Below are 13,540 nucleotides of genomic sequence, written 5' to 3'. Positions count from 1 at the left end.
TCTCTCTCTCTCTCTCTCTCTCTCTCTCTCTCTCTCTCTCTCTCTGCTCCTCTCTGCACTTGTGTGACTTGTGTGCATGTTCTCTCTCTCTCTGTCAAATATAAATAAATAAATAAGTAAATAAATAATAAATAAGTAAATAAAATACAATATTTTATACACAAAATTTGCATCTGAAAGTTTGATGGCCATGAATCAGTTAAAGAATCTTCAGGATTGGTGCTTTGGGGGTCTTACATCATTCAGGAAGTAATCTTGATCTGATATTAAGGAAGTGAAAATAGAATTAGCTAAGGCCATTGTTAAAATGCAGATTCCTAGATATTACACCAGATTCAAAGGGAAGGGCTGGGAATATATGTATTTTTAATGTTTATTTATTTATTTATTTAGAGAGTGCATGAGAAGGGAAAGGGTGGAGAGAGAAGGAGAGAGACCAGGCAGGCTCTACACTCAATGGGGAGCTCTATGCAAGGTTGGATCCCATGACTGTGAGATCATGACCCGAGCCTAAATCAAGTGCCAGATGCTTAACTACCTGAGCCACCCAGGTGTCCTGGGCTGGGAATGTATTTTTAACAAGCATCATTGCTCATTAATATTATCCAGTGGGTTTGGGAAATCTAGATTTACTATAATATCCAGTCTTTGAGTGTGATTTTTAAGATTTTAATCAAATCTTAAAGATAAGCATTTTTCCTTTGATGATATTCAGAAGAATATCCTCTAGAGCCAAAGGTTGCTTCAAAAAATAAATTTAATAAAATAGTTCAAGCTACAATAAAGAATTAGACATAACTTCAAATATTATGGCTTTGCTGTAAACATTGAGAAATTACTGTTTTAGCCAAAATATACTATAACCTAAGTATACTTTTCACATGTGTTTAAGGTATTGATTGATGAATTCATTATGGTTCTCATACTGTACTATAACTTGGAAAGAAAAATAAAGGCTAATTTTTTTGCTTGTTTGTTTGTTTTTTTCTTTTCTTAATTTGAAAACTCCTTCCCTGGCACCACATGCTTCAATTGTGTTTACATTAATTTACCCCGAACTTTGTGAATTATGATTTTTAAAGTAATGTTTCTCAGTTTTGTTCTATGTTTTCTGTATTTTAACATAATATTTAATAAATGTTCTTTAGTAATGTATGTATTTTAAAAGTAAAGTGAAGTGATTGAAAGAAATTAAGAAGGTTATGTTAGGCAAGTCTGATTTGTAAAGACAGATAGATAAATTAAATTTCTGTAAATTCACAATTTAATTTTTTTACCCCAAAGATACTTGCTCAGCAACAAGGAATGGAACTGGTTGTACCTCTTCAAGTTCTTCACTTTCTAACTACTTGTATGTGTTCATCTTGGGACAACTCTTGTTGGGAACAGGAGGAACTCCTCTTTATACCCTGGGAACAGCTTTTATTGATGATTCTGTGCCCACACACAAATCTTCTCTTTACATAGGTAAGTTTTCTCTATAAAATAAATGTTTCAGTATCATTTCATTGGTTTTTAAATTGATAAGTAAAAGCATAACATATGCTTATGAAAAGTTGTAATTTCATAGGCATTTCTATTCAATTTCCATTAAATATTAGATAGAGCAATATTAATCTTTTTGATTATTTACTGACACATGTCCTTCAGTTGAATGCAGTTATGAGTTTTGTTGACATCCCGCTCTATATCCTGTTCCGGGCATGCCAGCCCTCCTAGAACTGCCATCCAAGCAGTAGGCTGTCTGGATTAATTGAATTCCAGGTTAATTTACACAGGGTGGGGAGATTGAGTTGGCCATTCTACCTGATTTACTAAATCTTTTATGGACTTAACTAGAGTCAACAAAAGAAACCACAAGATAGTACCCAGAACTCTGTGGACTTTTCATTTCAGACTAATCCTGGTTATGTGTGGCTCAATTCTGGGTTGGTAGCTGGGGGAGGGGGGGGTCAGGGGAAAGGCAGTGCTGAACCTAATTTTTGGTAGCGTAAGTTTCTCTTAAATTCCTTCTGTGATATTCTTGCAAGGTAGAGTTTACTAGGCTGTGTGTGGCCTTACATCAAATTAATGTGTTTCACATTCTGTAAGTTTTCATCTTATCAGTTTATTATTCTAATATAGGGGGCTGCCTTAGTTCTTTTAATCTGCTGTAACAGAATACCATACACTAGTTGGCTTGTAAACAACAGAAATTTATTTCTCATGGTCCTGGAGGCTGGAAAGTCTAAGATGAGGGTACCCACAGTTTCAGGATCTGGTGAGGCCTATTTCCTGGTTCATAGATAGCCATCTTTTTCTTGTGTCCTCACATGGCAGACAGGTAAGAAAGGGCTTTCTGGGGCATCTTCTTATGAGGGCACTAATCTAATTTGTGAAGGCTCCGCTCTCATGACATAATCAGTTCCAAACATCTCACCTCCTACCATCACACTGGAAACCTACATCCCAGGTTTAAACATAGGAATTTGAGGGGACACAAACATTCGGTGTATAACAAGAACTTATTGCTATAGTAACTGAAAGTCAAGTATGTTCAAAGCAGCCCTGATGGAGACTATTAAACCTACTTAGGCTCTTCCTTAATATGAAAAACACTACACTTCTAGTTGTTTTCTCTCCTTGTTTTGTGTTGGTCTCTCTGCAAAGTCTCATTGTCTCTCTCTACAAGTTCTAGCTGATCTGTATAGCTTCTCTTTCATTTACTAATTAGTAATGCTTTTATTTCAATTAGCTAGTAATGATGCTTTTCACTCTCTCAGTTTAGCATATTTCCTTTCTGAAGTCCTCTTCTGATCAATAATTCTCATAAAACAGTTTTAATCTTCATGTGTTAGTAACACAAAATTAGGAAGTTTTTCAAAAATCATTTAAACACGGTAGGTAGAGTGGAGGCCCACAGGACTGTCCCAGATTTGATAAATCTCTGGGAGGACTTGCTGGACTTAGCATACAATCATATTCATAGCTGTGAATTATTACAGGGAGGGATGCCAAGGAAAATCAGCAAAGGGAAAAGTACACACAAAAACCAGGTACAAGCTTCGAAGATTTAGCTTCCTCCTAGTGGAGCCAGACAGTTCACAATTGATTCTGCCAGCAAGGAGTTTGAAATGTTTTCTACCAGTTAAGTTCATTAGAGGTTCAATGTCCAAGGATTTTATTGGGGGTTGATCATGTAGGGACCCTTTGCCTTGCATGTATTAAAAGTTCTAGACTCTTAAAAGGAATACAAGTGGTCAGCAAAACAATATTGTTTGTACAGTGTAGGTGCAGTCAGGCAGGCACCCTAATTAGGGAATGGTGGCATCCTTCTGGACAGTTAAATAAATCCCAAATGCCTGCCAAGGGCCAGCCTTGCAGACAGGTCTTTCTAAAGTTAACAGTCACAGGCTGCTATGTTAACTCTTTCTTATACTGTAGGAATTTATCAAATGGTAATTTTTGAGAGCAAAGGAAAACAACAGAAGTAACAAAACTGGGAAACACATTTTATCTCTTTATGTTAAGGAAAATATGAACACTTAATTATAGTATCTTATATACCTGATTTTTTTTTTCAATTTCAGATAACCAGTATTTTTTAGTGGGTATTTAAGTTTTGTTGTGTGAAAAACTTCCTTTTTTATGCTTTTTATCTCTTTTTATTTCCCCATTTCCAAAATCTTCCTCCTTTCTTTCTTTCTTTCTTTTAAAACAGTATCTATTTTTGGTATCATACATTATTCTATGAAACAAATTTTATACATAACAAGGCAAAAAGGGGCAAAAAGAAAATAAAAATTTGCTACCTTTTAGAGTGAATTAAAAAAAGTAGTTAATGTAACATCTCAATCCTTACAATCTTTTCCAGGCCAATCACCCTTTATTCCCTTATTTCTTTGATGCTTTCATTGGGTTAACAATCTTTGTTCTTTAATTCCAACTTTTTAATTCATTTAATGTTATTTTGTGTTTAAATCTTTCATCTTAACATGTGCAAAACATATTTGCTCTATGTTCTTATTTCTTAGCCTTTTTTCTTTCTTTTTGATAATTTAATGTTTGTTATTTCATTTCTTCGCTTTTATCAATTTCCTCCTTTTATCAATATCCTTTACTGTTCATCTACTAATGACCTTATATGCAAACTTGATATTATGAAATTCTGAAATTAATTGATATTTTTATCACATTCCTGTTTATCACAAAGGTTCTAGAATTCTTTAAGTAAAATTTTTTTTAACGCTTTCCCTGATAAATATTTTCACTGGGAATAGATAACTAGTTGACCATTGATTTTTTTTTTTCAGTACTTTAAAAATACTGTTTCTTTGTCTTTTCACTTCCAATGTTTCTTATATATGTTTGCATTTTTAAGATTTTTCTGTTTGATATGATTTTCTTCAGTTTTACTTATATGATGTGTATAGGTGCAAAATTCCTTTTATTTAACTTGTTTTGGATTTATATGACTTGGATTTACATGTTTTGGATTTACATGTTGTTTTGTACTTTCATTGGCTTTAGGATATTTCCTATAATTATTTATTTAAATATAACTTCTTTCCTATTATCTCCTCTCCTAGAACTCCAATTACATGTATGCTAAGCCTTTTTTTTTTAATGCATTCTTTTTTTTTTTTTTTAAATTTTTTTTTTTTTTTTCCAACGTTTATTTATTTTTGGGACAGAGAGAGACAGAGCATGAACCGGGGAGGGGCAGAGAGAGAGGGAGACACAGAATCAGAAACAGGCTCCAGGCTCCGAGCCATCAGCCCAGAGCCTGACGCGGGGCTCGAACTCGCGGACCGCGAGATCGTGACCTGGCTGAAGTCGGACGCTTAACCGACTGCGCCACCCAGGCGCCCCTTTAATGCATTCTTCATCTCTTACTCTTTTCTGTATTTTTTATCCTTTGTTTTTATTTTTTGTGCTTCTCGATAAATATTTACTGACTTAATTGTATTTTCCAGTTGGTAATCTTCAGTTCTGAGGAATCTGTTGTGGATCTCTTTCATTTCACTTTGACAAAGGTGTTTTATACTTGTACCACTTTTCTCCAAACCCCACTCTGTCTTTTAATAAACTCCCAATCTCTGATATATTTGGGAACACTGCAGTCTGGGATGCCCTTTATCTGACTTCGCAGGTTGAGTTTATTTGAAGCAAAGCTGTATTTACTTTGTGAGCAAGTCTATTTGTAATTCACCCTTACTTTTAGAGTATAGCCTCCTAGGTGCCAATGTAAAACGTAGGGTAGAGGAAGTTAATAACTTCCAAGTTAGGGGCCCTGAACTACAACTTCGGTTTCCCTCCTTCCCAGACACTACCAAGGATTGCTAACCCCCAGTGTCTCTTGTAGAATCAGCCACTATATGTAGGAAAAAAATCAGTCCCATTTTTTTAGATGTCCCTCTTCAGAATCTTGACTCTGGTCCTTCAGAATTCTTATATGTTTCCAGATCATCTTGCATGGCTTCTACTTTGGAGACTTGGTCAAGTATATAAGTCATTTTTGCCATTGACACATGCTTAGCTTTGGATATGTTATATTTTGTTCTTTTGTATATGAGAATGAGAATCTCAGCAATTAATAAAAAATTCAGAAAGTGGTAATATATGAAGATACTAATGTACACATCTTTTTTGGTAAAAATTTAAATGTTATGTATGGCAAAAATTTAAGTATCAGAGAAATAAGGTTAGTTTAATTCTGCTGCAAGTTAAAGTGGAAGATTCACTAAGTGCAGGAATTTAAATTAATGGCTTACTTTTATGAAACAGACTAATGACCAGATCCAGGTTTTAAAATCAGCTGCTGTAGTGCAAAATACAGATTGCTTTTGGAGTGTCTACACAATAGAAAAGGCTTCTCATTTCACATCATTTTTTCCATAAGAATTGTGAACAGTAGCTAATATCACCATCCACAAAGGGTAGTAGTAGATGCACTACCTCTGCCACCAAGTAATGTAATGTAACTTTCCATGAATTTATAGTTGTTAGATTTATTGCGATTATTGCAGTCTAACAATTTATACACTGAATTACATAAATATTTATATTTAAAATGTTTTATATTTATTTTTAAAATATTTTTTAAGCTGTTTGACTTGACAAGTACTATTCAATGGTATTTTTTTACTGAAAATGTGTAATTTTGGTGTAATTCTAATCATTTCATGATTTTTCTAGTGTAAAATATTTGTCTTCACTGCTGTAAGCTTTTCAAAGCACAATTGTACAGTTGACTGTCTTCAATGTCTTTGTTCTTCCAGGAATTGGCTATTCTATGTCAGTACTAGGCCCTGCTATTGGTTATGTGTTGGGAGGACAGCTGCTAAGCATGTACATTGATGTGAACATGGGACAAAGGCAAGGCGACATCTCTTTTTCTTTTATATGTTTATTTTAATAATGTTAACATCATAGAACGTTTTCAAAGAATTTCCTCAGATAGCATGAGGGATTTTTCAGGAAACAGAATTGAATACACACAATATTTATATAATACTTTATCTGCACTTCATGAATTAATGCCATACCACCCCTTAGTATAATAAATTTATTCATAAATAAGGATGGTTAATAGTCATCTTAAAATTTTCAAAATACACCTCTAGGACTTCATGCATTGCTCAGAATGAAGAATTTAATCAAAATTAGTTGTGCTTTTAGTAGATTTAGCTGGATGTAGATGGCCTGAAAAGTCTCAAAAGTCTATGATTCTCAAACTAAGTGCTGTAGTAGCTTTGATATGGTCATAAGAATTGCAATTGTGTGGTTTCAGCTCTGGCCATAGAGGATAATAAGAGGTAATACTTATCCCATACTATTTTCTATAGTTTTTTATAGGTTTTGTGTGTTACATTATTTTACATACTTCTTCATTTAATTCTCTTTTTTTTTTTTTATTTTTTAAAAAATTTTTTTTTTCAACGTTTATTTATTTTTGGGACAGAGAGAGACAGAGCATGAACGGGGGAGGGGCAGAGAGAGAGGGAGACACAGAATCGGAAACAGGCTCCAGGCTCTGAGCCATCAGCCCAGAGCCTGACGCGGGGCTCGAACTCACGGACCGCGAGATCGTGACCTGGCTGAAGTCGGACGCTTAACCGACTGCGCCACCCAGGCGCCCCCTTCATTTAATTCTCTTAATAATCCTATACGGTAGTTGATATACAGAGGTTGTTAAGTGGCTAAGACATAAATCCAAGTAGACCTTTGACTCCCAAATCTTCCTTTTAACCACTGAGTTACCTTCTCTTTTTCCGGAATATAGAGAAGTCAGTAACCTTTGGTGAGTTCACATTTTCTCATTTTACCACTAGGAATCAAAACTGCGCAATCCTTTGTGTAACTGTGAGTAATGAATAGAAAATGTGGTCATGGATATGTGATTTGCTCTTTGAGCTGTTAGTCCCAGGTTAATTTTTAGAAACTAAATAAGAAGATGTGCAGATGAAGTCCTTGAAACAGAGAACTGGGTTTTTAAGAAAGGTTTTAAATTTCAGTGGAGAATTACATGAGTTGTAGTAATGGTGTGTTTGGGAGGGAAACCTTTTTTTTTTTTTTTTTTTTTTAAGTAGGCTCCATGCCCAGCATGGAGCCCAGTGTAGGGCTTGAACTCATGACTCTGAGATCAAGGCCTGAGCTGAGATCAAGAGTTGGACCTTCAATTGACTGAGCCACCCAGGAGCCCCAGAAATATCTTGATCTAAAATGATGGGAACTGTTATAAAACTTAAGAAATTACTTTAAGAAGAACTTTACAGTTGGACAGAGAAAGACAAATACTATACAATTTCATATATATGTAAAATCTAAAAAAAAACCCAAACAAACAAACAAACAAAAAAATAAGCCCATAGATGCAGAGAACAAATTTGTGGCTACCATTTGGATATGTTATATGTTATAGGTGAGGGATGGGTGAAATGGGTAAAGGGAGTCAAAAGGTACAAGCTTACAGTTATAAATGAGTCATGGGATGTAATATACAACACGATGACTATAGTTAGTAATACTGTACTGAATATTGGAAAGTTGCTAAGACAGTAAATCTTGTAAGTTCTCAAAACAAGGAAAATACTTCTGCAGCTAAGATGTTAGACTTAATGTGATCATTTTGTAATATATGGTAATATCACATTATATTGTATACCTGAAACTAATATAATATTGTATGCCAGTTACACCTCAATAAATAAATAAATAAATAAAACGAATTTTATGTTTAAGTGAATGCCTTAAGACACAGTGTATGTGCTTTTAACACAGATCAGTGATTTGTTATAAGATGTATTCAATATAGTTGAGAAGAAAAACTTAGCCAAATTAGGTAGTTTAGAAATTCTATGTATGCTTTCAGATATTTAGCATATATATATTTACTCTTAAATATTTTACACTTTTATGTCATAGTGCCATTTTGATATACTTTGTAAACCATTATTATAGTTTTCATTTATGCCTGCTTTCTGTTGTCTGATTCATCACAGTGACTCTGCTTTAAATGTTGAATGTTGTAATAATATTCCCCTATATATGTACTTGAATTACAAAGTATAGTTATCATAACTAAATTTTAGTGAACAAGGTAAAGTTGACTTTTACATTTTGTTTTTCTGTTGTATAGCATAGATATTACTGAAGATGATCCACGATGGCTGGGGGCATGGTGGATTGGATTTCTTCTGTGTTGGCTCTTTGCTTGGTCTTTGATAATTCCTTTTTTATGCTTCCCAAAACATTTACCAGGTATTCATTTTTGTTAAAATCAAAGAGTTTTATTCCAATTCTAGGCCAACTGTTGCTTTTTGTATAGTTGATAAGAACCCTAGAAAATTCATTGTTCTATAGAATTTCAGTTGTCTGCCTATGCAAACTTTTTTTTTTTCAATTTTTTTTCAATGTTTACTTATTTTTGGGACAGAGAGAGACAGAGCATGAACGGGGGAGGGGCAGAGAGAGGGAGACACAGAATCGGAAACAGGCTCCAGGCTCTGAGCCATCAGCCCAGAGCCCGACGCGGGGCTCGAATTCACGGGCCGCGAGATCGTGACCTGGCTGAAGTCGGACGCTTAACCGACTGCGCCACCCAGGCGCCCCTGCCTATGCAAACTTTTGAACATTTGTCTTTAGGAAATACTGGGTAGCAATCTTAATACTTATGGTTTTCCTTTATTTCCAGTTAATAAAATCAATAAAACTGTACATAGGCACTTTCTTACTGTATACTTAACTAAATTTGTTTTCTGTGTGTTGTCTGGAATCTTGCTTTATGTATATGCAAAGTACAAGTATCTTTCAAACTATTAGTTTGTATTCAGTTACTCACTACCCAATAATTAATCTGCCTTAAATCATTGATGTTATTTGTTGATGAGAGAACAAGTACTTTTTTTCCAATTGTCATAAAAGTAATGCTGTAGTATACTCATTTTTCACCTATTTCAATATTAGACAGTTTGTCCAAAAAGAAAAGATTAATAGAAAAGAATATCTATCCATTCCCCTTCTCTGGAAAACTTTGCTTCCATATAATCATGTAGTTCAAATTATCTATAAAAGTATTTTTCTCTAGGCTGAAGATTAAATTGTTGTTTCTATTACATGTAAAAGGTAGATGATTAACTTTGGGAATGGGCAAAAGAAAAGTTGGCAGAGTAGAAGTAGTTGGTCTTACTGATTCCTGTCTACCCCGGGCCATCCAACTTATAATTCCATGTATTGACTGTTTTCTCAGATTTATTCACAGTACCATTATTAAAAATCAAAGAGACATGATAATACATGGTAAATACTTCATCTGTGAAGCATGTTAGAATTAAAGAGAGTAGGGGCACCTGGGTGGCTCAGTCGGTTAAGGGTACGACTTCAGCTCAGGTCATGATCTCACAGTTCGTGGGTTCAAGCCCCATGTCGGGCTCTGTGCTGACAGCTCTGATCCTGGAGCCTGCTTCGCATTCTATGTCTCCCTCTGTCTCTGCCCTCCCCCCACTCGTGCTCTGTCTCTCTTTCTCTCTCAAAAATAAACATCAAAAAAAATGAAAAAAAAAAGAACTTAAGAGAGTAAAAGAAAAGAACCTCGAACATACATTGTTTAATATATAATGGATGAAAAAGAGAGCCATTCAAAAAGAAGAAAAGAATTTAAGAGATATTTTTATTTTTTTATTTTATTTTATTTTTTAACGTTTATTTGTTTTTGAGACCAAGAGAGACAGAGCATGAACGGGGGAGGGTCAGAGAGAGGGAGACACAGAATCCGAAACAGGCTCCAGGCTCTGAGCTGTCAGCACAGAGCCCAACGTGGGGCTCGAACTCACGGGCTATGAGATCATGACCTGAGTCGAAGTCGGCCACTTAACCGACTGAACCACCCAGGCGCCCCTAAGAGATATTTTTAAATAAAGAGGATAAATATATCGTTGGAACAGAATTGTCTCATCTTAATTTTTAGACTGGTTGGAACTTCCTTAGCTGATAGTAATAATTCTAGCTCTCAGAAAACATTATATACGTAAAGGTTTGTGCAATTTTGTTGACAGAGGAACTGGCTTCTTATGTTATGGTTTTATAAACTTGTAGAAGTGTGTGTCAGTTAATAAGTAAGCATTTCCAAACTCAACACCCTCAAAACAAATAATCTAGTGAAAAAATGGGGCAAATAAACAGTTTTCCAAAGAAGACATCCATATGGCAAACAGATACCTGAAAAGATGCTTAAAAGCACTCATCATCAGGGAAATGCAAATCAAAACCACAATGAGATACAACATCACACCAGTCAGAATGGCTAAAATTAACAAAACAAGAAAGAAGTATTGGCAAGTATAGGGAGAAAGGGGAACCCGCTGCACTGTTGGTGGGAATGCAAACTGGTGTAGCCACTCTGGAAAACAGTGTGGAGGTTCCTCAAAAAAATTAAAAACAGAATTCCCCTACAACCCAGCAATTGCACTACTAGGAATTTATCCAAAGGATACAAAAATGCTGATTTGAAGGGGCACATGCACCCCAATATTTATAGTAGTGCTGTCAACAATAGCCAAAGTTTGGAAAGAGCCCTAAAGTACATCAACTGATGAATGGATTAAGAAGATGTGGTATGTATGTATGCATATATATATATATATATATATATATATACACACACACACACACACACACACACACACACACACAATGTATACACACACACACACACAATGTATACACACACACACACACACACACACACACTGGAATAGAATACTACTCAGGGATGAAAAAGAATGAAATGTTGCCATTTGCAACAACATGGATGAGAAAGATATCACATGATTATCACTCAGAGAAAGATATCACATGATTTAACTCATGTGGAATGTGAGAAAATTAAGAGATGATCATAGGGGAAGGGAAGGAAAAATAAGATAAAAACAGAGGGAGGCAAACCATAAGAGACTCTTAAATACAGAGCACAAACTAAGGGTTGATGGGGGTGGGGCAGGTGGGATAAATGGGTGATGGGCATTAAGGAAGGCACTTGTTGGAATGAGCACTGGGTGTTATATGTAAGTGATGAATTGCTGGGTTCTACTCCTGAACCCAAGACTACACTGTAGGTTAACTAACTTCAGAATAAAAAATTAAAAAAAAATTAAAAGTAAGCATTAAAAAAATGAAGAATGAAGTGATAGAAGAAGTACATTTACTGTTTTTTTAGGTACAGCAAAAATTCAAGGTGAAAGAATTTCCCAGACTCACCAGGATAAGAGTAGTTCCTTAAAAGACACCGAGGAGAGTTTTGGAACAAGCTTTAAAGATTTTCCAGCTGCCCTAAAGGTAAAATAACACTATACACATACATGCTTGCTCTCTCTCTCTCTCTCTCTCTCTCTCTCTCTCTCTCACTCACACACACACACACACACCCTCCTCCACATATATAGGTAGATATTTATATTATATATACATATAAATAAGTATATATATACATATTTTCACAATGCATTTTTGCTTACTTATTATAATTCTAGCTCTTATAAATAAATAACTCCTCAGATTTAATTTTATTATGCTTTGAGTAAATGAGAACTATTCCAGGATAGAATGGTTGAAAGAACATGAGTTGTCTTAATGACAATATCAATATTCAGTGGTTTCTCTTTAGCACTATAGTTCATTATTCCATGCCACTTCCTTTATGTAATAGATCAGTTATCACTAAATTATAAATATATATTAGAGAATGTCTAACCAGTATTTTTCCCTTGTGAAATAGGTGGCAGTTAGTGGTTACTTGGTTTGAATTTGAGATTAAAGAAACAAGTGTTATGGTCTGTTCTGTTGTATTTGCACAGAAAAACATTCTTTCATTTAGCATCATAGAAGTTTTGTACATACAGGACTTTGTAATTTTACCTTTTCAAGATTTGAAATTATTTCCTTCTCAATCATTTTCATTTTCTTCCTTAAATGAAAGCCTGAAATGTTTTTAATTGATTTATCTTACCTTTTAACTCTATTCCCTCCCATGCAGGCACATTCTTGTGTTTTTCTGACATTGTTCATGATTTTTTTTTTTTTAATTTTTTTTTCCCCAACGTTTTTTATTTATTTTTGGGACAGAGAGAGACAGAGCATGAACAGGGGAGGGGTAGAGAGAGAGGGAGACACAGAATTGGAAACAGCTCCAGGCTCTGAGCCATCAGCCCAGAGCCCGACGCGGGGCTCGAACTCACGGACCGCGAGATCGTGACCTGGCTCAAGTCGGACGCTTAACCGACTGCGCCACCCAGGCGCCCCTGTTCATGATTTTTAATCCCAACAACGATTTTCTTTTGTAATAGTTATGTTCTATGTCATATATTTCTATTTATTTTATAAATTGTTATGTATATTACCATTTTTATGTATATTACTGCTTTTTTTTAATTCTTATGGTTTCATGCTTTGAGGTCTCAATTCTGATTCAGATCCCTCTGGATTCAGTATTTTATTGCTAGTTTTCCTCAGACAGAGTAGCATCTAAGTATCCTTGAATACTGAATGATATTTCTGACTAAATGGACCTTTTCTGATCATACTCTTTTAGTCCCAGAATTCTGTGGATGTTATCTTACTCTTTTCTAGTTAAATGTGTTGTGGTTGAGAAGTTCCATCCAAGTTAGTATGATTCATTTTTATTTCCATCTATCTTTGATTTCAGGCAATATATTAGGTTATGCCTAAGTATGTGTTTTTTTTTCCCATTAATTCTTGCTAGAAATCCATTATCTTTTTAAACCTGAAGATTTAAATGTTTTCTGCCAATTATTATTTTTTAAAAATTATTGAATGTTTTCATTCAGGTACTTTTCTCTTTTTTGTCACTACTATTATTCTTAAGTTAGATCATCTGGATCTAACTTCTAACTCTCTCTAACTCTCTTGCCTTGCCTCTTCATGACTCCTGTGAGTGGTTGTGAGTGTGTGTATTTTGCTTGGTTTAATTAAAATTTTTTTCACTTAATATTCCAGAAGTATAATTTGGCTTTCACTTTGTGGGCAGATATATTAGATTAATTAA

The 13,540-nt window shown here is 34.8% G+C and overlaps 1 protein-coding gene across 1 annotated transcript in view; it reads left to right on the top strand.

Annotated features, from left to right (window-relative positions):
- Positions 1-13,540, top strand: part of SLCO4C1 (solute carrier organic anion transporter family member 4C1) — a 75,886-nt gene that overhangs the window by 38,842 nt on the left and 23,504 nt on the right. Inside the window, exons 3-6 of the mRNA XM_047868990.1 lie at positions 1,285-1,467; positions 6,261-6,357; positions 8,621-8,742; positions 11,696-11,814. Of these exons, the coding sequence (XP_047724946.1) occupies positions 1,285-1,467; positions 6,261-6,357; positions 8,621-8,742; positions 11,696-11,814 (521 nt within the window). The remainder of the gene's footprint in view (positions 1-1,284; positions 1,468-6,260; positions 6,358-8,620; positions 8,743-11,695; positions 11,815-13,540) is intronic.

Source organism: Prionailurus viverrinus, chromosome A1 (genome assembly GCF_022837055.1).
Source record: "Prionailurus viverrinus isolate Anna chromosome A1, UM_Priviv_1.0, whole genome shotgun sequence".
Lineage (NCBI taxonomy): Eukaryota > Metazoa > Chordata > Mammalia > Carnivora > Felidae > Prionailurus > Prionailurus viverrinus.
The sequence above is the reverse complement of the archived record's forward strand: the minus strand, read 5'-3'. Positions and strand labels throughout refer to the sequence as shown.